General features: G+C 44.7%; 1 protein-coding gene across 1 annotated transcript in view; it reads right to left on the minus strand.

Annotated features, from left to right (window-relative positions):
* BMP6 (bone morphogenetic protein 6) overlaps window positions 1-25,751 on the minus strand; it is an 89,001-nt gene that overhangs the window by 3,022 nt on the left and 60,228 nt on the right. The window contains exons 2-6 of the mRNA XM_079299886.1: window positions 23,379-23,571; window positions 11,152-11,300; window positions 9,756-9,953; window positions 2,103-2,179; window positions 20-130 (exon numbers count right to left, since the gene is read on the minus strand). Of these exons, the coding sequence (XP_079156012.1) occupies window positions 20-130; window positions 2,103-2,179; window positions 9,756-9,953; window positions 11,152-11,300; window positions 23,379-23,571 (728 nt within the window). The remainder of the gene's footprint in view (window positions 1-19; window positions 131-2,102; window positions 2,180-9,755; window positions 9,954-11,151; window positions 11,301-23,378; window positions 23,572-25,751) is intronic.

The raw sequence follows: 25,751 nt of genomic DNA on the forward strand, positions 1-25,751 counted from the left end.
GAGCAGCCTGGGGACTTACCAGAGTTTGTACAATGGCATGATTGGTTGCGTTCATGTGGGCGTTGAGTGGGAACGAGCACTCCCCATCACAGTAGTTGGCTGCGTAGCCCTTTGGAGCGATTATCCAGTCCTTTTTAGGGAAACAAACAGAACGTGGTTCAACAGACAACTGCATGCAATTAAGAACAGCTGAAAATTTTCCACTAACTTCTTCCTTGAGGGTGAAAATGTGTTTTCACTGAAACTGCTCGGGTTTTAGTTAGGGTTTTTTTTTTCTTTCTTTTTCTGCGCCATCACTTTTCCATGGACACACTGATTTTAATGTCCAAAGAATGGTGCACATCTATGTACAGCCCAACTACACTTAAATAAGAGGGGTTTATCCCTAAAATTCCTGCTGGGTTGCCATGTGGGGATTGTGGTTTGGAGGCCTTTATGTTCCAACATTTCCTGCAGGCCCTCTGGCTGAAATACCTTTTCAAGGTTGAGTCGCAGCCACAGCTGGTATCCTCTCATGGAGAAAATCACATACAAGCAGGCACACAGGCACAATTCCATCAGGGAGCTCCACAGCAGGAATTTAAAACCCTGATGTGCTGTCTCAGAGACAGCCTAGCTTATACACTCTTATACAGGGACACTACTCTGCTAAAAACACTGTGGGAAATCTTAGCTGTGTAACAGCTTCTCCACATCTGCCAGACTCCTAAAGGAGGGGCAGGACAGCCAGCCTGAGCTGCATGAACAAGGAGGTAATAATCTGAATGCCATGCTAGGCAAATAGAGGACCTGTCACCAAAAGGCTAATAAAAAAAATTACAGCTTGTCTGCTGCTGACATAAGAGAGCCAAAGAAAAACTAAAAGCAGCACCACGTAACAAGAAACACTTGGCTTGGCTTCCCTTGATGTGAGGCTCTGCAGATCACCCTGTAGAAGGATGTACTAGTATGTTTCTCTTGGGCAATTTCCACTCTACCTGACAATTACTTGAGTCTGCCTGAATTTTGCTGCAGCAGGCCTGAGCAGCCACTCACTGTTGCTGCAGCTCTGCTAACCAAGTTTGTTCAGAAGGAAATAGCAGCACCCAACAACTGCAGGGGGCTCTACCTTGCCTTGATCATCTTCCCACAGAAAGTAAGATCTAGATTCAACTCTTACAATGAGTCCTGCTAGTCTGTGGCTTTCCTTTGGCAGCTTCTTACCTTTCAGCAACTAGAAAGGTGAAGGTAATGCCTTCAAGATCATGAACTTCCCAACTTCAATCCAATTCCTGCCCAAAAGCAGGGCAAGTAGGATAAGGAAAAGGGGAAAGAGTGCTCAAGTGAAAAGCCACCCACAAGTAATGGGTAATGGAGCCAGCACACAACCACAGTTGCAGCTAGTGGGCTGGAGTTGACATATAAGCTACAAAAAATGCTGCAGTCCCATTAGCTGAGAGAGGACTTTCATGTGTTGGGTATTACAGAAGCAGCAGGGACAGCCCTGGCACACTAAATTATAACCTGGTAAAAATAATAGCTGATAGAAATGGGACCTCCCTCAAAAGTGTTGAATGAAAGAATGAAAAAAAAGACAAGGTGAGGGCATTCTGTGAAGTGTGGATTGCAGTATAGCCTGGACCTAAGTTACTCTAAACAACTTTCTGGCCTCATGGTGTTGCAACTAAAGTCAGTCTTCAGTCTACCTACCACAGGCAGTGCTAATTGTGGGACAGGGATAGTGGAGGATTTCAAACAATGGCCAAGGTTAAAATCAGGGTGATCACTAGAAAAAAACTTAGTTAAAATCACTGCTTAACATCAGATTGTTTTCCTTATCATTAGAGGTACACAGATATAAGCCCTTGCCCGTACCATGACTCCCATGAGTGACAGAGAATGACTGTATACTTGAATCCCATAAAGTATCAAGCTTTCTCTGGGTCTTATCAAATGTCACAACTATCAATATTTATTTGCCCTTCTCTGTGACTGGTTTTAGTGAGGAGGCACAAGGGACATTTTAAAGCATAATGGCAGAGTCGAGTGGAATTACCGTGACACTGTTTAGATAACATTTCATAACAAAATGTCTGGTTTACCCAGAGAGAAACATCACACACCTGCCATCCCAAGTCTTGGAAGCTAACGTAGAGCTCATGCTTTCTGCACGCTGTTTTTAAGTCACTGCTGTTGTAATCTGTTAAAAGAAAAAAAGCAAAACAAGAATTTAGAAAGTTAAACAGGCAGAGCATGGCTGGAGGGCACATCTGGCCAGATGTGTGCATGCTGCAGGCTCAGCAGTGAGAAGTGATGAGCTCCTTCAGCAGCCAAAAGGATAATGCTATTGAGGAACATCCAAAGGAGGGCTGAAGCTCTTAAGATGCCTGTGGGAATGGAGGAACCCAAGTAACAGTGACTCAGTTACAGTTACTTCAACTGTCTTTAAAGTGCTTGGAAAACACCTCCAGTAAAACAACTTCTTAAAAATAAATCTCCTCCTTCAGCCCAGCATAGGCTGCATCCCCACTGGGTGCTCACACTCACCCACTTCCTCGGCTCCCATTTCCGCTGTGTGCTGCCCCAGGTGGGGAGCTCAAGCTGCACACACTCACTGAGAGAGAGAATTACAGCCCCAGGAAGGTCAATCATCACCTTGTGCCCCTGCACCAGTCTGCAGAAGTCCTCCAACAGCTAAGGTGTCCTGCAGGCAGGGAAGCTCTGTCCTTGCTCCTCTCTGTGCCTTACCCCAGCTTGCCCCACACATCTCATGTGACCCATGGCACCACCTCTGTCCTTGGACCTTTACAAACCATGCTCTGAAAAACACATTTCTCCTTTCCATAAACTGCTTATATGACACAGCACTTGACATGCCTTCACCATTCACTTGCTTCTTATTGTCAATAAAAATGGGGACACAGGAACCCCAAAACCCCATGGCACAATGTTATGGGGATGTTTCAACCATGCAGGAGCTGCTCCTGATGATCCTACAACATACAGCTGCTGACACCGAGTGGAATTTCCCATTTATATTTGGAAAGAGAGGCAGCTCAGCGTGTGAACACCTGAAACCACAGTGAGCAGAGGAGCTGAGCTGTGACAGAGGGGCCTTTCACGTTGCTGATTTTGTCACACCTCAGGTGGCTGCTGGACCTCAGCAGAGCAGCCACAGAAACCACCTTTGCAGTGGGGTGACTTGGCCACCAGCTACAGCTGCTGATCCTCTGCTTTGCACCCAATGGCAGGCATGAGAGAAAGAGATGGCAAGAAATTCAGCCAAGCAGCTTAGGAGCCCAGGTCACCATCTATGTTTTCCTCTCCTGCCTTTCCACAGGGGCCTTCTCCTCCCTCACAGCCCTCATCTGCAAATAAAGGCTCTCCTGTCATCAGGCAGATGCCACAGGCTGATGTCCCAGCCTCCTGCTGTCCTGGACCTTTCAGCTTACCAGCCCTCTGGTGCCCCTAACTGTGGCTTGAAAGGGCACCCTCCCAGTCCAGCTTTCCCCAAATGCAGCAGCTGGGATAGAAAAATATTTTTAGTGATTTTTTCCTTGGCTCTGAATAAGCCTTTCTTTTTCTTCCCTCTAGCACAGCCCCCCCCACCCCCCACCCCCCCCCCACCCCCCCCCCCAGAAGTTTGGGAACTACAAATGCAAATATTTATTCAAAAGAAAAACTATAATACTAAAAGCACATCCAACTGACATTAAGGGCAGCACAGCAGTACAGCTGGGTACAGTTAACACTGAGGGCTGAGAAAACCCTACACCTCAAACCCAGCTTCCCAACCACCAAAGATTAGAGGGTTGTTTTTAGAAGCAGTTGGGTTTTAAACTCTAAGGATTGCATTTCAGCCTTTGAATAGCTTTGCTTCAATCAGGGATTTAATCAGGTGAGCAGAGCTGGTTAACAGCCTGCTGCAGCATAAACATTCCCTCTTCCTGCAGCACGCGGTAGCAGGAACGGGGGCGAGTCTCTCTATTCAAGCTTTCCATTTTCAAACCAGACATACCCAGAAGAAACCAGGGTGTGGTGGTTTATTTCAGATGAAGCTTTCCAGTCCCTGGCTCAGCCCAGGAGCAAATTTCTAGCATGGGATGTTTCGAAATTATTTGGTCATAATGAGGGGAAAAAAATGAGAAGATACTTTTAGTGATCAATGGCTTTCATTAAAGCACCTGAAAACACAACTTCATTGTTCTTCAATGGGAAATAGATTGTTTGTTTAGAGGAGAACCATCTGTATTTGACAGTGGAGCTGCTCTACTCATAACTGCGTGGGTAAAATGGTGCTACATTCCAAATCCAGCTACAATTTACCCAAATCTGCAACAGGAAAGGGGAGAAGGCAAGGGAGGCAGAGAAAACAGGAGTGGGAAGGAAGGCTGCAACCAATCACAAGTTTAAGAAAACACAGGGGTGGAAAAAAGAGCTGCTTAACAAGCTACACCAAGCAGAACATGTTATGAACATGCCTTCTCCCACACTACCCCAAAAACTCGCCCCAGCTCACTGGCCAGTCACCTGATTCACACCCTGCATGGAGCCCTGGCTGCTCTCCATCCAGGGCAGATGCAGACAGCTCTACCTCCTCACTTGCCCAGCCTCAGCCTTTGCTTTCCTAAATGTCAACAAACTAAACATCCCCTCTCCCTGGCTTTACACTCTTCCCTGTTTAACCCTCACCCCAATATCCTCTGCCCTCTTTTCTTGTTATGTGTTTGCCTACTATGTCTGCTTTATGGAAGCTCTTTTAGCCCGACTTTAGGTAAGTCACAAACCTTTAAGCAACCCTTAGCAATGCCTTTCTGAACTGGGGAAAAAGATGCAGCAATACAGATGCACATAATGATAACCCATTCCTTACAGTTAGGAACTCAGCATATGCCCTACATTGGACCTACATCCAGTTATGAGACTGAAAAGAAGAGGAATACACAGAGTCATGGGGTTTTGGCAGTGAGCTAAAGCTCACTGAGCTACTGAACTTGGCTTCCATAACACATTTTCTGCAAAGCCTGGAAAGCAGCACGAGCCACCCCAGGCCAGCATGCTCAGCTGTTTCAGCCCAAATTGCCACTCAAGGTGGTTTGCAGTGCAAGATCCATTTGCCAAGAGGCAACAGGGTTTGTGTCCCTTCCTGCCAGCCTTGCAGCAGGGAGCCAGGAGAGCCAAGAGCAGGCAGCCTGCAGAAGGGAGGTGCTGCAAACAACTGCCACAGGGCTGGCCCACACTGCCATGGCACAATTGGCAGGGGCTGCTCACCAGAAGCTTTCAACATCTCTGAGAGTTTAGGGAGCTGCTCTGGGGGCTCCTGTAGGCTCACTGTGGGTTTAGCAAAATTGTTTCTATTTTTTCCCCTGAACATACCAATTCAGAAACCCTAACTTGGCACTTGCAGGGCACTGCATTTAACCATACTGCAAACAATTTTGTCTAAAACAGAGATTCAAAAAAAGCTCAAACCCCCAGTTCTGCACTTAAAAATAACTCGTGGAGAAGCAGAGTTAAAACAGCACAGCTAAGATATCTTGTCTCTGTGGTGTGTTTGCACTGAATGTTGTCTGCCTTGACCAGGACCCAAGTCTGACTTTCTGCAAGCACAGATGTTTCTCTTAAGGCTGGACACTGGCATGTGTGCTGCTGAAAAGGATGAGAGAACAGCCTGACCCTAATGGTCTTCCTCCTACAGATACTTAGGCACCCACCTTAGATTTCCTACAACCTCTCCCACGTTAAGTGCTGGCAAAGAACATATAAATATTTACTGAGGTTGATCCATCTGAGAACACCCTCGCTGCTCCCAAGGTGCCAGTTTACCAAATTCCACACAGTAATTAATTGCTTCTGTGATTCAAAATAGCTTTGACAGAGGTCTCCAAGGCCAGCCCCTTCTTCTTGGTGTTTGACTTTGGTGATTTGTCCGGATAAAGCTGATGTAAACTGATCACACAGTTAATAACAGCCCACTTCACATGAAAGTGATCTGCCTGGGTGGGAAGGAGGGGAGATGTGGGGCTGACAGGAACCCACATGTGAAGGCACACAGAAATGCTGGCCACGCTGCTCCAGTCTGCATCCAAACACTGCACTGAAGGCAAAACTGTTCTCAAGGGAAGATTGGCTGCCAGATAACAAAGTTTATTAACAAGGCTCTTGCCATCACAAAAGCATTTGGCCTTATTTGCCTACAGTGTTTGTTCATGCTGCCCTTTGCAATATCTTGTTCCTGTACACACTCTCTGGTGCCATGCACGTCTGCTGGAAGGAAAGGCCACTTAAGGGCCTCTCCATTTTTCATGGAGCACCTCACATCAGTCCAGGGGGTGTTTAAGAGAAGCACCTGAGAAGAGATTTGGCCTGAGTTTCATTCAGAGCAGCAAGTGCAGCCCAAAGTCAGGCCTTTAAATTCTCTCTGTGAGGAGGGGCTGACAGGAAGGGATGTGCCTGGAGGCTGGCTTGCAGAAGAGGAGGATTATCACCATGGGACAAGGAGACAGCCCTGTGCAAAACCCATAAATCACAGAGCTGGCTGAAGGGCAGAGGTTCACTGCCTGTTTTGATGGACACTCCCATATCTTTGGTCAGCTGGAGGGTCAGCACCAGTGTGAGAGCACAAGTTCAAGCCACTGCAAGATCCAGCTGAGCCAGGGCCTCCAGGCCCTGCAGACAGCAGCAGAGAAACACCTGCACACTGCTCCCACCCACCGTGCTCCTCCATGTCTGGGGCCAGACCTGGCATACGACTTTCTGCCCCAGCAGATGAAAATATTCCCTTTTCCCTCTGCTCATCCTCCTTCTGCAGAAGAATGGAGGCTCCAGGAATGCATTGACGCAGGACTCTATGTCAAAGCAGTTTATAACCATGGGGGTTGCTCAGTTCTGCTTTATATAAGCCAGTGATAATTTCATGTTTATAATAAAAGGAAATGAGCATTCTTGGCAAAAAAATACAGACCATTGAGAACCTTGTGCCACAGCCTTAGCTTCTGAGCTCTTGGTACTGACTGCAGGACAACAGCAGCACATCAAAGGGAGCACAGTGGGATCCTTTGGGTCCCTTTCCCACACACAGCAGCATGCCCTCACCTAACTCCCTGCCTCCCCAGGTCCAATACCAGCCTAGCAGCACACCTCATGCACTCCAAACTGATTGAAATACTTGCCATACCTAGAAAGTAATTGGGGCTTTTTAAAACATACTGCCCCAAAACAGCTCACAGCATCTTTTGGGAAAGGATTTTTCAGATTAAATAAAGAAAACCTTGTGTATTGATTAACATAGAGGAAGGAAGTTGCAATCTACAATAAAACCATCAAAACCAAAAACTGCCTTGCTCTGAAGAAGAGAAACTGCTCTCAGGTCCTAGTAGGGAGCAGCAATCCTAGCTTGGGGAAGAGCACAAAAATCTGACAAGATGTGAAATATAACAAGAGAAGAAGATGCACAGGTGAGGAGAGACACAGAAGGGAACTGCAACATTCCAGTTCTGCACCCACTTTGGGTTCAGATGCATCAGGGCACCCTCACAAGAGTTAGGCAGCCTTCAGGATGACCCCTGGGCTTGCCTTCTGCTTCATCCTGGGGCAAACACTTCCTCAGCCCCACCAGGCACCAGGATTTTTTTATCCTCCCAGGTTAAAAAAAAAAAAGAAAAAAGCCCTGTGATCTGTAATGTTAAAAACACTTTTTGGTCATTGGTGCCTCTTGGGCTGTTAAATCAACCACTTCTTAAAGAGAACAGAGTCTGAGAGTGTCACACTTAGAAAGGAAAACAAGATGATGTAGTCTCTTTTCTAAACACAGAAACCAACCAAACATACATCTTAACTTTAAATTCCCCTCCTTTCCCCTGCCTTAAATCCACAGTCTCAACTATACCTTGTTGACTACTGTGCTGCCAGATTCCAGGTTTTAAATTAAAGCTGGCCCAAAAAAGCCCTCGAGACCACAGAATGCCAGCTATTTTCCCTTTTTGTCATTTTAGAATTTTATGACCTGATGTGTGGTGTAGTCAAGAAAGCAGCAAAGTACAAACACCCCTTTTTGCCCAACATATCTGCTCCCGCTGGGGCTTTGAGTTACATCACCTGATTTAATAGTGTGAAAATTTTGTTTAAGCACAGTGAAGTTTGCAGAGCCAGGGAGAGAAAGCTGGAGCTTATCCTGACTCCAAGTGCCACTAGCACCACAAAACAGTAATGCAGCAAGTAACTTTCCCAAAGCACCATGACTGCATTAAAAAATTGGCTCTTGTAAAGGGAGCTGAGCCTACCTAAGTGGGAGAACTGCCTGCATAACAGCTGGGCTTACAACACCCAGCTGAATAAACTACCTGTGCCCTTGGCAAGCTCATCATGCAGTAAAAGTAACTCAGCAAGCAGCTAAGATGCCCAGCTTTAAAACTGCAGCTTGGAACTTGAAGGAGGACCACAGCAGGTCTCAGCAACTTAGACCCACATAAGGTGATCTCATGGCAGATTAGATGATAACTCCTTCAGAAATGCCAAGCTGGCACTGGCTAGCCTTCCCCAGAGAGGTCAGGCTGCAGAATTGAGTTGTTCCTCCTGCCCTTAAAATCCATGAAGGGACATCTCACATCCAGCCGAGCCTGGCACTTGCATGGCAGGGCATTGGAACCCACAGCCATTCTGCAATGTGCACCACAAGGACATGCAAAGGCCACTGGTGGCCAGCTGCTGCTGGCACACACTAGCCCAGAGGGCAAGTCCATCACCACAGTGGGCTGCAGCAATTGAGCTGAGTCAACACATGGCCATGCAAAAACCCTGGCTGCCAGCCCTGGCTCTGCTCCCTGCAGCACGGAGCCACTCTGGGTGCCAGTGTGGGTCACCCACAACCCAAACATGCAAGAGAAGGGAACAGCCTACAGATCCCCACCAGCTAAGTGTCAGCAGTGCTGGCTCATCTCCCTCTGCTGTGTTTGGACATAGACTAAGAAAATACAGCTGCCTCTCTTCCTTGGGGTATAGTTATTTCTAGACACGGGAAAAGCAGGGATTCTATTGGAAACAAAGGGGGCAGCATAAGCAAATTAATCAAGCAACTTGGAACAGGCTGAAATGTTTGAGAGGAAAGAAGGTACTCAGTGGATGAAGAACTTGTAGCACTGTGGTGATGGAAAAGACTTAGAAGACAGAAGACTCTCAGTTTTTGTGAAAATGTCATTGTTGCTCTGTTACCCCACCAGCCCACAACTGCTGCTGTACAACACTGCAATGTGCAACCTCTCCACAGCAAAAAGGCAAACTTCTTTGCCTGCCTGGAAAGGTACTTCACTGTGTGTACACTGATGTTCCCACAAGATTAAAAAAAAAATAAAACATCTCGTGCTGTTCTTCCATGTTTTTTCCGAAGAAATCTGAAAGAGGACTCTTCTGGGAATGCATACATGCAACACCATAAATCTCAGTGTATACACAGAAAGAGTCTTTTAAATACTGCATTTCACAGGGCGTAATCCTAGACAAATACGCATAGCAAGCAACCTACAAGCACCAGAGTTGTGGTCAAAATACCTCACCACCTTGAATTCAATGGATGCAACTTCCCATAGAGGTCTGGACTCTGCGCTGGATTCAAGAGGATTCCTAAAAGTTTCACTTTCCTTCCACCACCTTGCAGATGTAACCTATTCCCCCAAGGAAGAGCATCCCTCCTCATGACCCCTTTCCTTCTCCTGCCCTCCAGAGCAAACAGAGCCATCACAAGAAGGCTTGTGCTGAGTGATTCCGTGTTGCACGGGTACCTGTGACGCTGGACACCCTGGAAACGTCCTGGCTCTGTGTGGAGCGGTTGCGGCTCTGCTGCCGGCGCCGGCTGCTCGCTGCCCTGGTGGTGCGCAGGTGGACCTCGCTCACCTTGAAGAAGGCCACCATGAAAGGCTGCTTGTCGTAAGGGCCATCTCGCCCCACCAGCCCTGCCTCTCTGGGGTTGACACTGAAACCTGACAACAGAAAAGGGAGAAACACAAAAGTCAGAGAAACAGCGCAGTTCCATCGCTCCCGTGGCAGCCTGGTATCCCCGCAGGCAGTGCGTCCTCTCCTCTTGCTCACTCTTCTTTAAACACCAAACATTTACTTCCTGCCACCATCACCTGTGGACATTTTTATGACAGTGCTCCACCCATGCTAGACAAGACTCCACTGCAGCATGTGGTTCCTTGGCTCCCCTTTGGCATCTCTAGCCCTGTTTTGGCAGTAAAGTTGTATAGATAAAAGTTGTATATATAAAACACTAAACCCAGATGTGTCATGAAATTAGTCCTGCTGCCTGTGAAACACAAGCAGCAGACATGAGATTAGGAGACATCCAGGGACAGCAGAGGGCAAAGAGATGGTGTGCTTTTGCCAGGGGCACAGTGGTGGGCTCTCAACACAGCTGGGAAGGCAGAGGTTGGCACTAACATTTCCTCAGAGAGAATTGGACAGCCCCTCCAGTCTTACTTGACATCACAGGTCTACCAAACTCCAGCATGAAGCAATGGAAAGAAAATAATATTGGAGACTGGTTCCTATAGAGGACAGATGTCACTGTCACCTTCTGCTCATCTAAATCCTCTCCACTGCTTACCTTCCAACACTCAATTTTATGCTCTTTTGCAGTCTCTTCAAGTTTCTGTAGGCTGTGAAATGATGCCATGTCAGCTGCCCTACCCAAGTGACCACATAGTTTCTCCAGCAGTGCTCTCACATCAGCTTTGAGATCAGGAGCAGCCACAGCAGCCAGAAGGGCTGCCATAAACCCACATGTGGAGGTACATACCTCTGCCCTTTCTCTTCTTCTTATCCCTAAACCTCACCCCACACAGCATCCCAGCTCCATGCCCTCTTCCACCTCCAACCCAGAAACTGGAGCTCTACCCAATCCCACCTCCACCAGCTGGTCCTGGCACTGTCCAGGGACACCTGGCCTCACATATGGAGAAAGACATGTCCATCACAGGAACACAGCCAGGACAGTCCACCACCTGTGCCCTCAGACATCCTGCTCACAGTGTTGGCTACAGCTGCCTCACGAAGGCAGAGAGCTAACCCTGCTCCACCCCAGCTGAGCTCTGCTAGCAGTGTCTAGTTCTATCTGGAAGTGTGTAGACAGCATCCCAGAGACTGAGGGGTGGCTGGTGGAACCTGGCCGTGACCTACCGTCCCGTGTCACCACGCTCAGCTGCAGCCCCATGTTGTGCTGGGGGTTCATGACCCACATGTTGCTGGTGGCAGTGACATCGAACTCCAGCCAGCCCTCCTGCGACGCCCACACCGCCCGCGTGTCCAGCAGAAACAGGTCAGAGGCTCTGCAGAGAAGGGTAAGACAAGATTGTGAGCCTGGGGACTATCTCTCCTGGCTTTTGCTGCTACAGAAACAAAATATGAAATAGTTCTACATTCTAGAGTTTTGCCATGGGATGCACGCACTTCCACAGGTGAAATTCAGGATTATAAAGGTCTCCACCGTTTTCTAAGACAGAGGAAAGCAATCCTGTTCCTCAGAGCCGTCCATTTCTCCACCAGCAAGGGATTAGTAAGGCACTCTTCTTCCTGGAGAGTGTACTGCTAACCCTAACATGACTTCATTCGTACATTTATTATATTCATAGCCAGTGGAATCACCAGGCATTCAATGGCTTTTGCCACAGGGGTGTCATGGTTTAAGCCATACACAAACACAGGCTTACCTCAACTGAGCAAAAGAAAGAACCAAATAAACAACTGGCCAAGCATCAAAGTGAAGGAAAATGGACCCCTAAAGACCTCTAAAGACATTTTTCTGAGGCATATCAATAAGGATTGGATGCCTTGTTCCAAGACTGCTGGTCTTGCACCACCTTCACAGTTCAGCTTCAAATGCTTTTAAATCAATAACCTTCTTGCAGCACCAAGTACTCACCCAAACTCTATTCAATGAAATCAGCTGCAGAAGTACCCAGAGAAATCCCATGTACATTTTCTCACTGTATTAGAGATGCAACTTTTCTGGGCAAGAAATCTACAATTCCTGCCTCTGTGGCCATCACCACAAAATAGATACCAGCTGTCAATCCCATCTTCATCTCTTTTCTCCCTGGATTTTTTTTCCTAACAATTTAAATGAGGAAACAGGGTACCTGCCTCTCCTACCCACCAAAGGTTAAGTTCAGAAAAAAAATTTTTGATTGAGTTACGTTTTATTTTTGGCCAACTGCTATGTCATACTGCCCAGCAGCTTGGTTTGCATGAGATCACACATGGAAAAATAAGCACTTAAGTGTACTAGAGCTCCTAGTGCAGCTATTTTTACAGCATGGAGGCTTTCCTCCACCTCACTGGTAGCTGCACACTGTGGTTGACTCAGCAGCCTTTCCCACAGGAGTCTTTGCCACCATTCCTCCAGTGGGAAGAGGGCTCAGGATCAACTCTGACCTTCACCTCCAACAGCAGCAAGCAACTACGGCTGGTCAGCTGCTACATGTTTTGGAAACCTTGAGAAATTTGGGCTTTCCCAGGCAGGGTATATAAATTGAAATGTTGCTTAAAAGCAGCTGCAAACAGCAGCTGCAGCTGTGACCACTCTTTCCCTCTCCAGTTTTAAGAGAGGAATGAACTTCTAGATCATTCCCACCTCTGAATATGACTAAAACATTGGGCCTCTCCAATGCCTGAAGTCAACTGCATCCGAAAAGGGCTTTTTCTAGCACCTGTTCCAACCTTCCCCTCACACCAGTTGCTTCCTGATCTCTGTACTTTGTAAATCCTCTACACGAGGAGGTCTGTAAGAGCAAACCCTCCTGAATATTGAAACACACAAATAGGAGTAGTCAGGTTTAAAAAAACATGAAGAGGAGGTTGAAAGTTTATATTCCCATTGCATTGACCTTTGGGAAGGCACTTGGACATGTAGCCCATTCCCCTGAACTCCAGGCAGGATCACCTACATCCATGTTGTTCCTGAGAGATGTTTGCCTGACTTGATCTTGTATATCTCCAGCCTCAGGAACTCTCTCATCTTTCCAGGAAATTGAATGGACTTCATGTGACCTTGTTGTTACCCCTCTGTTATCCAACTTAAATGTCTCAACAATATCCCTCTTATTACAACATTATCTTCAGTCTCTCCTTAACAAGCCCTGTTTATAGACTTTGACTTCTCTCACTGCTTTTTATTGACCCAGCTCAGATCAAGACCTTACTGATGCTGAGTACAGTGGAAGGATCATCTTGACACATCTCAGACTGTGCCTCTACTCACACGCCTCCAGAACATGATTTTGGCTTCTTCACAAAACTCACACTGTTAACTCATGTTCACCTTGTGATCTCCTATAATCCTTAGATTCATGCTGCTGAACCGCAAAGGACACAGCCATTCCCTAGGCTGTATCTACATCAATGATTTTTCCTGTTCAAATGCAACTGTCCTTTCCACCAAATCAAATTTGCCTCACCCCACCTCAGACTGAACTTCCACAATTTTTAGATTACTTAAAATATACACTTGCTTTCCAACATGTATCCCTCATTTTAGTGTCCTCCACAAATATAATAAGAAAATTGGCTGACCAAAGAACAATTCTACCAAATAAGAATGAGCAACTTTATCTCAGTCTGTCCCTCTCACTTTGGAAAGATTTTGATTCCTTTGTAAAATGAAGAAAAATGAACCATCAGGCTTTCCAGTCCCGTAAAGTCTCTGCAAAAAGTTCCATATAAGACTGGTTTTCAATCAGCTCTGCTTTTCAGATGTCTTCTGCATTGTTCAACTGGATGGAGCCAATGCCGAAGATTTCACCCCACAAGTATTTTAGAGCACAGTGGATGTGTAGGCAACACATCTGAATACCTTTTCTTTAAGCCTCTTTTCAATTACCATTTGTCACCCAAGACTAAGTAGGCTGTGCAGAACTGCATATCATTACCAGTTTCCGTTTCGGCATGAAGGTTTTAAAAGAATATTCAGTCATTTATGTCCAAAGACAAAATCTGGGAGAAAGAGGGGGGAAAAAAACCCCAACAAAACAGAAAGAATTTACTCACATAACAAAACTTCCCAACTGCTTAAGTATGTGTCTTTAACCACTCCTTTATATTTTTCAGAACATAAATCTTGTATGGCCCTCGTCCCTTAAGGAAATCACCTCAAATTTGGACAAGCAGTAAATACTTGAAAATTGCTGCCCACAAAGGCTCAACGGAGATTCAGCTCTCAGCAACAAAATCCTCTGGACTTTTTGCAAGCAGGGAACATATTTTCCCCTCCTTTCCCCCTTAGTAAACCAAATACCAGGAATCACCTGAGGGGAATCTGTTTTCTCCTACAGCCATGTGGCTCAGAGATGTCCCTGCTACTCCTGCAAAAAAGCCATATGATGTCTGATCTTGAAATGGAAACTGGGAAATCTCCCAGACTAGACTCTGGTCAAAGGGAAATAGGAAGGAAGGTCAAAGGGAAAGAATATGTCATCTCAGTCCCTGGTCAAAGGGAAAGAATATCTCATTAGACAGGGAAAGGTGGAGGGTTTTCTGCAGTCATGGGGGACACAGAGACATGCAAGGACTAGAGGGAGAAACCCTGGATAAAAAGTCTTCAGAGAAAAAGGGATTACAAAGATTTTCATCTACACAACAAGAATGAGGCCTTACAGCCATGTCCAAAAGAGAAATAGTTTAGGAAGCAGTCAAACACAATGCTGAAGACCACTACATGTAAGTAGATTCAAGTGCACAGTCTAAGCAAAATTTAAGAGTGGACAAGAAACTGAGAAATGGACCATATACTGAGCAAATCACACAAAACAAAGCATTGAATTTCTAGTCAGTAAGTGATCTGCACTGATCCTGTGCAGAAAGGCAGGCAGTGGCCTTCCAAGAGGAAGCAGCAACTGTGAACATGCTCACATTCATGGAAGGATGTCTGAAAGCTTCAGCTTTTGAGAACAGCAGAGGCAAGATGGAACCTGGGAGAAACAAGAAGGCAGCGTGAGGAACAAGAAAAACTAGAAAAATAAAGGCTGGAAGAAATTTTTGAACCAGCATCACTGAGGAGAGAGGAAGTATCTGCTCTCAATATAGGCCAAAGAAAGCAGTCAGTCCAAAGATTTCATGCCCAAGCAACCTCAGATGTCAAGGACATCACAAGACCTCTGGCACCTCCATAGAACTTTAAAATTCAGTGTACAGAAGATAAATTTCATCACCAAAACAGGCACCTTCTTACCATATTCTCTGTCTAAGTCTGTCTCTGGGTTTTTACACAGCCACTGCCACCTCACTGTCACTAATGAGCCCAACAGTCTCATCTTTATTTTCAGTGCTTGACCATCTGGATAAGTCCAATTACTGATTTCCATAGGAAGGCTGCTGCAGGCATAACATGTATTAACCTTTAATAACAAAAGGGAAGCAAGTGAATGGGAGAAACTGAGGTGATGAGCAGAAACAACTTTCCGGATACCGGAGAGGACATTAAATAGGAAGATGCAAATTAGAGACTCCCAACTCGAAACAGGAGGCCTTTGTTCTACATCCCCCTGAAGTAGGGTTCAAATCTCAAGAAGTAAATGGGAGTGTTTCCATGGCCTTCAGAAGACTTTGGAGAAGGACAGAGAAGCAAAGGTCAACAGAGCAATCACAAGTGGCTGCAATAAACAGAACGGAGTGCACGGTTTACTGGAGGAAATATGGCCTGTATAATTCAGAAGGCAGGATTTAGCTCCAGTGTCCTCAGAGAGCAGATTTGTCAGATATAAATATCAAATATAGCTACTATTCTTAATGCCAGCATCCCAACCATGTGCTCAGGGCATTTATAGGAGAAACAGCTTGCATTTAACTTCAGTACTTTTTCCCCTCTTAGATAAATATTTTTTTAACTGAAACCTCTGTGTAAACCTTTCAACAGAATGTCTCTGGGTGTTAATTCTCTTTAATTGAACACTAATTAAATTAGAATTTAGCCAAATTAGTAACCAGGTCAAGTGGTTTCTCTTAGATACTATACTTAGTGAAATGTTCACATTAAAATCATTTCTCTGTTCTGGATACACATTACAACATGGAACTTTGCTACAGGAAAAACACCAAAGCTATAAAAAGCCAAATTTAAAGAAGCATCTGTTGAACTACTTTTTTTTTTTTTTTAACTTTCCCACCCTCCCTGGCCTTCTTTCCCTGAGCAGACAGAAGTTTTAGCAGGGAGACAGTGAGAACAAACAGAAATCTCACCTTCCAAATGACCAAGTTAAAGGTCTCGTATTTTAATTACATGTCTTGGAACAACATTTTTGGCCCAACTTCAAAGCTTGCAATTACCCAGGTGTTTAAAGGATTGTTACGCATCAACAGCCATTTACCAAAGCATTAATTACTATAAGTCTCTAAAACTTTCCTCGGCTCAACCTTTTTGTTTACTTTTCTTCAAAGACAAGTTGACATAATAGTCTAGACTGCCTAGCAGCAGTTTCTCAAAAGGGAATTTTGCACAGAAGTGTGTGCATTTTAATTAATACACCTTCTAAATACTCCTCTGCATACCTCAGGATCAGTGTCTTTAGTTTGTGGTGACACCAACTTTCTGTAAAAATGATCTTGTGTATAGCAAACTAGCAAGATTATTTGCTCTTATCTACTTTCAATGGGCAAATAACCCTTAGCCACAACTGACTCGGTCTTACAGAGTTGGATGTAACTCCACACAGATAAAACTTAGAAACTGCAGCCTTTTCAGACCTGTAGATCCCCCATCTTGCAGTGTATGTAAGCATTACTTCAAATCTAAAAGTGTTTATTACTTATAGAAGGGACCTTATGTGGAGCTCCCATGGCACGAAGTCCTGCCAAGAGTTGCAATACAAAACCTTAACAACCTAGTGTATCTAAATGACCTGCACTCAAAAGATTTAACAGCAGAAAAAAAGAGTTAACAGCATTGAAAATTTAATCTATCAGTGCTCTCCTGGCAGGGGAATGCCAGCACCTGGAGCAAGTTGCCATGGAAAGCAAAGGAAGTCTCTATTGTTTTGTGAGAAGTGGGGTTCAGTTTAAGTGCCCTGAAGAAGCAATGCCACCTGTGGGTCAGAAGGCCAGGAGAGATGTACCCAGCCTGTAAAAGTTTCTTATAAACAAGGAAGGAAATATGAAGAAATGTCAATCCACAAATGAAGTTACTTTCAAGGTGGAAGAGAAGACCAGCAGCTGGGCATTGATTTGCAAGGACCAAAAGCCAGCAGAGGAAAAAAATCATGGAATGGAGACATTGGGACATTCTGGAAGAGGTCTGCAATTCAGCATAGGGAGGGGAGAGCCATCCTGGATGCATCCAGACATGGAAAAGTACAAGAAGGAATGGATAAGCTCAGCCTCACACCTCCACTGTTCCCCATAATAAATGAGTAACCCTGTGCTGAAAAGCTGTTCTGTAACACTGAGTCCATTGCCGCTGGCAGCAAAGTCTCCCAGGACAGAGGGTTAGGTCTTCCAGACTCAGCAGAGAGCAGCAGGGTGAAACCCAGGTTTCAGAGCTGCCTCTGGCAAAGAGTGGAAAACCAGAGCCTAGATCTAGAAGACATCAAGACTATGGGAAGTTCAACCTAAGGGTCCATGATAATCCCCAGTAAAGTCAGCACAGGTATCCAGGTGCAAAGGTGTCCCAACCCACTCAGCTTAAGGTCTTGAGATTTACATCTGAGGAATTAATATTTTACCAAGTGGAAGAGTCAGAGAAAAGAAAAAATCATCCCAAGTCATAGGAATTAGAAATGTATTTACCTTTTTTTTTTTCTTTTTACTACAATTCTATAAGCAGAAGTGGTATTCCAGCTGTAGTGACAGCTATAGCACTACACTTCAGATTTAAATGCAGTTTAAGGCATGAAGATGGGGGAGAGGACAAAGGGGTAGTGTTTATCTTTGTTCATTAAGCAAAGAAATAAGGCACTGATACGGCATTCTTTGGTTTGGATAGAAAATGCCAGCTGGTTATGGAACCAGTATGTTTCACCCAGAATAACTCTGGCTTTCAGACTACTCTAAACCAACCAGGGTAAAACACAACAAATCACATACCCAGAGTGGGAGCTGAGCTGAGATGCGGACAGACTTCTCTCTATAGCATCATGGAAACAGCTCTATCATACACAAATATATGCACACTATACACAAACCTGACCCCAGCTTGAAACAGATTGATGCTAGCTTTGTCATTTGTATTACACAACCCATTCCAAAACCCAGTTGAGGAGGATTATTTATTTTGTAAGCTATAAACACTGCCGTTGAATCAATTTGCCCTTTAGATTAGAAGCTCAGATCGCATTTGTATAAATATCCTGTTGCAAAGAGGAAGACTTTATTACCACTATAACTGGCAGCTAAAACCAACAAGAGCCTTAACCCTTAAGGAATTCTGTTCAGGAGCATGGTCCCCAGGCAGTTGCTTTGCCAGGCACATTTATGTCCACATGTGTCTTTTCATGTAGGAGGAATCTTCCTGACCATCATGTTCCCATATTTCATTCTGGGTGCAAACGAAACTGTTTAATAAACTGACCATTAACGTACCGTATCTTCCTTTGATCACTAACACAGGCCACTGTGTTTTTCATAGATCAGTTGTTTGGACAGTGTGGGAGTGTTTTGAGGTCTGCATTAGCAGGATATTTACACTTGAAAACATACTGATGATCCAAACCAAGAACTAACATCTTTGATCAACCATAAACTGCCTTCCCTAGTCCTGACCTGACACCTCTCTGGGTGAGGGCATGGAATTTTCGAGAAAGAAACTGTTTAAATAATGATCTGTTTTCAGGGACAAACTCATTTCTTCCCTTCCCTTGTAAAGGTCTTGTTTACATGGCATTCCACTCCCAAGAGGTACCAGAAATCAGAGGGCTTTGCTGGCTCTTCCACAAAATCAGTCCTGCACTTTAAACTCAAGCTCAGGTGCTGGGTTTAGCTGTACCACACAAGGGAGGAGAGGTGATGCTCTCTTGCTCCTGCCTGCTGAAATTAAACAGTCCATCAGATACAGCCAAGGTGGGACAAGCACCTGGAAGCTGACACTGCTTGCCTTCCTAAACTGGTGTTTTGGCAGAGGTCCCTGTTTTCTGGATGTTCCAAAGGAGAAAAAAAAAAAAAAAAAAAAAAAAAAGAAGAAGAAGAAAAAGATCCCACCCTAATGTTCAAACAGCCCAGTCTCTTAAAACTCTGGGGGGTCAGAAGCTGAAGGGCAGCAACATCTGCCAGATGTATTGCCCATTCCCTTTCCATGCATCAGCCCCTACAGCCCACAGCCTGTTTCAAAACCCGGTCATCCCCCTCAAAGCAAAGCAGATGTCATCTCAGCCCTGCCTGGTGAAGCCTCTTCTCCACACAATCCAAAATGCATACCACTGATGGCTGGCCACAAGCTTGACCCATCCATCCTGAGGATTCCATTAATCTCCTTGCAGCAACCCACTGACAGCTCCAGCAGTTTGTGTTATGACAAAATGTGGCTGTTAACCACAGTTTGGTTTAAAAACAAAAGCTTCATTTCTAGGCACTATTTTTCTTACCTTATGAAAGGGTGAAAGGAATGGGGAGATGAAAATACTACTGACACAAGTGAGTCAGTATTAAAAATGTTTTCTTTTTTGAGAGAGAATGTACATAGACCACACTGTCCTCAATGTGGGTTTCACTGTTTGGAGCCCCACAAGTATATTTTTCATATTTCTGATGGGACAAGGTCACATTTCTGCCCAGAGGGTTAATGCTGTTTCAATCAGCATTGATCTCTGATCATTCATGCTCTCTTTCCATACATGTCTGCCTAGGAGACAGTCTCAAATAGGCCCTGATATTAGCCTTGCCTACAGGGCAAGGATCAGTTTGATAATTCAGTAAGTGGCAGAGTTTTAGCCTCGGGCTTGGTTCCATTTTTAGCCATCAGGGAGCAGCCAGCAATGCCTCATGAATCCGTGCAGCAGCGCACATCTGGGCTGGAGTCACACGCTCACGCTCTCGCTGTCCAGATGAGCTTTTTTTTCCCTTTGCTCAAGTAATACTGAATTAAGCCACTTCATTACACTTAATTGGAGCCAAGGGATACTTCCAGGCTCTGAGCTTTGGTGAAGATTTGTATTTACTCAAGATTTCTCTTATCTCCTGCCCTGCCAAACTTGTTTCTTTGACAGAAGCAGGCAGAATCCTTTTTCTTTATGTTTTTCCCCCAAAGGTGCAAGCTGTCTTTCCCTTGTAGACTCCTGGTTTAAATCTGTACATGCCAGCTGCCCTCTTAAGAATCCTTTGTGCCCAAAAGTACTTTACCAGTAACCAATAATTGCCCCAGACAACTGTTAATCTCATAAAAGCCAAGATTAACATGGTGTTTTTGAACTTTCTCTGAAGACTGCAAATGTTAACTGAACAGGCACCTTCTGCAGCCCTTAGAGATTGATTGTCCTGACCAGAAGGAATATTTGTCAGCACAAAAAGATGAAAAAAGGTGTGACATCAACTCTTCTCTCTCCTCTGCTAGCTCACCAGCTAGACTTCAGGATCAGTACAGACCACTCCTCATGCAATAAAATGTCATAAAATGTCAGGAAATATCAAGCTGTTAGTCAAAACCATTAATCTAAAGGAAGTGTGACAGGACTTTTTTTAGTAGTTTTTGGTTTTTAAGTCAAAGGCAGCTGCTATGTTCTGGGTCATAAGATGTTTTCTAAAATTCAATAGAAGCCCTACAAATATTTAGCAAGTTCCTTCAAAACCCAGTGCTTCCTTTTCCTTATAATTTAACCTTCCAGTGTTCTGAACTGGAAAAGAGAACATTGTATTCCAAATTAATCCACTGAGACAAGCAGCAAGAAAGAGACATTTTGGACTTTTTTTTTCCCCCCAGTAAAAATAAGTATGTGAATGGATGATCAAATCTCATAACCTCTCAAATAATACAGTTTCTTCAGGCATGCCTGAATAATCTGAGGCATTTCTCCCCTCCATGCGAGATATTAGTGAACAGCTAAATACAACTTCTTAGTATTTGTTTTCAAGAATGTTTACAAGCCAAAGTCCACCCAGGTCATCTGTGAGGGTGAATGTTTGAACCTATGGCAGCTGTACCAATGGAGTCAGACCTCAACTGAATATAATACTGAACAAGCAATAAGCAGCTTCTACTATTTTAAATCTCTTAACGATTGCATGTTTTTAATGTGAAGGGGGCAATTAATAAATTTATATGCATTTTTATATACAGATATGTACAGAAAATACAAGCCTATCCATCTACTCATAGAGAAGCACACATTCTCAAATACTATTTTATATATTACATATACATGAAACAGTCCTTTAAGCTGAAAGGGAAAAAGAATGGAAAAGGGCATGTCCTTCTTACAGCTGCAGGAATTTGTGAGCCACATCTTGCCCACCTCTGCCAGGATGATGTGACAAGTCCTGCAGACTCATCTGAAGCACAAAATGCTTTAGCCAAACGCCTCCCTCCTTCCCACCAGTAAAAGTAAATAAATAAAGCAGGAAAAGAAACAAAAAGGGAGCCCTGAGGGACTGGATGAGTCAGAGGTTAGTAATGAACTACAGACACTCATCCTTGGGTCAGTTCACGCCTAGCCCCTGTCAGGAGGGGCAGGGAATTGCTGGCACTCTGGCCTGGAGGAAGCTGCCTTATGATTCCCAGTCCCAGTGGTGGGATCTCCTCTGCAGGGCTGCCAGCACCAGCAGAAGGAATGGAAGGACTCAAAATACTCGCCAGCTCCTGGAGAGAGACCACCCTGGGATCCCCACCAGGTGCTGCTGTCTCTGCTCTGTCCATAGGGAGGCTCTAACTCCCAGGGATGCCCAGGACACACAGGTGCCAAAGGATACATGGCACAGCTTTGCAGTGCAATCTAGTTTTGGCATGCTTCTAGTACAGTGTTTGAAACACAGATACAAGGTCCCAGCAGCATTGTTGCACACAGTCACTTTCAGAACAGAGAGTTTGCAAGTCTTTTAGGAACATGGTATACTAGGGGACATATCCTGTACTTTATTATCTTTCCCACATTGCCTTGCTTGCTCAGTTTGCTCCAAAAAAATGTTATATCCATATAAAAGTTGACAGCTCTCCTACTCTGTGCCCTGCTGTGATGACTATCACAGAGCAGCATATCAATTTCTTCCACGGGCACTTGGCAGAGGTTTTCCTCCTGCTCTAGAGGTGGGATCTCTACTTGTGGAATCTGAAGCAGACCAACACTCTCCATTTCTCCTGCAATGTGGCTGTGAATGAACAATACATATAACGTTTACAAAATCTGCATGACTGTCTGGACCATTTCTTCAAGTGGGCATTGATGTAACATCCTAACCAGCGCACACATCACCCCAGGAGCATTCCAGCACAGCAATCTGCAAGTTGAAGCACAAAGGGAGCACTGATCTTCCAAAACCCACACCTTCTTCTCCATCACCTATTTACCCAAATATTTCTCTCTTTTCCCCAGAGGCCACACTCCCCACAGAACAACCAGGAGCTATTTGATGTTGCCCTAAGAACTGCCAATCATCAAAGGCTGATCCCTCAAAATAGTACTGGTGAAAAGGCTGGACAATGAAGGAGTAGAAAGAAAACAACCATGAAGCCTTCACAGAGAAAACAAATAGAGATTTTTTTAAACACTGCTGGTTTTGCTTTTTTTGCCCTTTTTGTTTCTTTTTTTTTTTTTTTTTTGTGCCTGCAGCAGAGGCACAGTTACAGTCCTGACAAGTTTCAGTAGAAGTAATGAAACACTTTTGTACCACAGCATTACTCTGACATTTAATTGACCATGTATTTCCATCTTTTAGCCTTACATGATTCCTCCATCTGAAACATTACTCTTTTAAAATTAATCACTCCATTTACACTTGTTTGGATTTTTTGTGTCACAGTTTCTACCCTGCCTCTCTCACTTTTCCTCTCTCGTTGCCACCGAAAGACCAGAAATTATTTCATGCCTGTGGACAGCATGCCGAATTTTCTTCTGCTTTATTTACTTTAATATAAGTCCAGCTGAGAGCAGATCAAGTCTGAACTAATTACCAGTATTTTTCAAACAGGCTGGTAATATTAAGCTGAAAGGAGATATGTGAATTTCAGTACACAACAGCAATGCCAGCAGTGCTTTAAAAATCTCTTGCTTCTCAACAGATTCTTTCTTTATTTAAAGGCAAAGCTTGCAGCTAAGTCACACTCTCATTCTCACTCTACCATGCCCATTTCCCATAAGGAAAGGGCCATGCAATAGCATAACCCTGTTAACATGAACAAACCTGTCATTTATTTTTTCAGTCCTATCAATATTAACGCATAAGCTCAGCCTTCTCCAGGACAGCAGCTGGTGGCACAGAGCAAGCCCCCTCTTGCATACCTGTTGTGATGTTCCTGCAGCACCTGGTAGATGCTGATAAGGAAGGTTTGGTTTTTAAAGCTGCCCACAACGCAGTCCTTGTAGATCCGAAACTCAGCGGCTGTGACGGCCTCGCCCTCAGGAATCTGAGACAAATTAAATTTGAATTCCTTGTGGTGCCGCTGGTGAGGCGTGAACTCCTTGTCATACTCAACTGCAGATGGGAAAAGGAAAGAAAAGGGGAAAAAAAAAGGAACCATGACTAAAGTTTAACAACAAAAGGTTTCTCCGTGCTGCCACCTGCTCCTTAAAAAAACCCCAAGAATCTTGGTTTTTTTCCCTCCAAAGATAGCCCTTGCAAGTGCCAGGAAAACTTATGAAATTAAAGCTTTTCAAACACAGACTAAGTGAAGATGAATGTTCCTCTTCTCTAGCCAATTCCTCTGGGATTTCCTATTTTTTAAAGAAAAGCCAGCTTTGACAGGTGAAATATGACCATGCATTTTGCTCCTGTGTGAAACTCTGAAGCTTGTGACCAACCCCAGCATTTTCCACCTGTGGCTCTCTATGTTCTTTACAGCATTTCCCGAAGTCTCACAGCCCTCTTCCAAGCAAGGAGAAAAATAGCTCCATTTTGCTTTAGCACACACAGGCACAGGCAGAACCAAGTGACCACACCAGGTCAACCAATTCCCAAAGTACCCTAAAATGTCCTGTTTTCTGGCTCCTAGGTTTATACACTAGCCATTGGACCACCTTGTGAGTTAATTTTGTGACATTTATTTGAAGGGTTAAAGTCAGAGATCCCCTTCCTTTGCAGAAGCTTATTTTAGAACTAGAGAGCTGAGGACCACTTTTGGTTTCTGGTTTTAGACCTCCCTGAGAACACTTTCAGGAACAGGGTTTAAGACAGACACAAAACAGAATTCCTTCTTCTTTAGGGCTCAGAGTTTGTATTTTCTGTTTGAGGTTCCCTTTGCAAACTCTGCTTCCAGACCCACTCTTACTTGATTACATCTCGGTTTAGTCTGACTTTGATTAATTGTTTGTTATTTTTTCTAATTTTCTACTAGAAATTGCTTAAAACATTAACATATTATATAAACATAAAAAATTGCATCTTTACAAGCCTGAGGGGACAAAAAGTAAAAACAAAAAGCCGTTCCCACCAGTGGAACGGAAGGAGTATATGTCAGTGATGAATAAGTCACCATTACATTATCATTAGGGACATGATTATGTGCAGAGACAGGAAGGGAAGAACAGATCCCTTTTAATGTTTGTCTTTGTGGTCACTTTTTGTTGTTTCCCCCCCCCATTTAATGCATCAGACTGCAAAGGCGTCCGCAGGGCTCCTCTACAACCTCCCCATGAGGTAAGCAGCAGTGCCTGTTCTCCAGCTGGGATACTGAGTCACCAGGAGAGTGACTTGTCCAAGGACAGGCGGTGGAGGCTTGTGGCAGAGCCAGGAATGACAGCCAGCGTGCCTGAGGTTCAGCACTTTACCCACAGGTTACCTCCCTGAAGAACAGACATCTCCCAGCTGCTGGAAACAGCCCATGGAGACTTTCCCCTCTACCTTGCCCAGCTGCCTGCTCCTCCTCATTCTCCAGCCACAGTTTCATCCATCCTCTCCCTTTCTTCTGGCAGCCCTTCCATGTGAGCTGCCTCATCTGGCTGGGTCCCCGTCCTGGCTCTCTGTGAGAGAGTTACTCACATCCTTCTCTTTGAAGCTCACCTGGAAATCTTTTCACCTCTGCATGACTACTGCCAAGCATTCTGTGGGACACCACACCAGGGGATGCTGTGTTAAGGGCTGCCACAAGGCAACCAGGCAAATCCTCAAACTACTGTCAGAGTCAGACACCACTGCCAGTTTTGTTAGTCTCACACTGCATCTGTCTGAGCAGCTCAGATGTCAAACAACAGAAAAACGAGGGTGACTGGTCTCTACAGGTCCAGAAATGAAGTTGTGATGTCCAGCATCTCCATCAGAGATTGCACCCAGGTGAATGATGGCAGCACACTCAATCCCAGTGCCACTAGGAATTACCTCTCTGGCTATTGGCTTTGGGTGACCTACACTTTCCTTTGCAGCAACTGTGTCACTGTGGGGCAAGGATGCGGCGAAAGAATTCAGCAACACAACTCCTCTTCCAAGCAGCAAGAAGGAGCAATTTATTGAAAAGCCATGGCATATATATACATAAAGGAGATCACGAAAAACTAAGTAGAAAAGACTCACTGGTCAAAGAAAGTAACACCTCTTCCAAAACATGCTCTCTGCAAAATATCATGAGACACATGACTCGGTGGTCAACACCAGGTGTCTATCTGTGTTTTCTTTCTACCTTTCCTTGTTTTGTCTCTGAGAAAAATTTCCAGCCTTGGAAA

This window comes from Erithacus rubecula (assembly GCF_903797595.1).
Source record: "Erithacus rubecula genome assembly, chromosome: 3".
NCBI lineage: Eukaryota > Metazoa > Chordata > Aves > Passeriformes > Muscicapidae > Erithacus > Erithacus rubecula.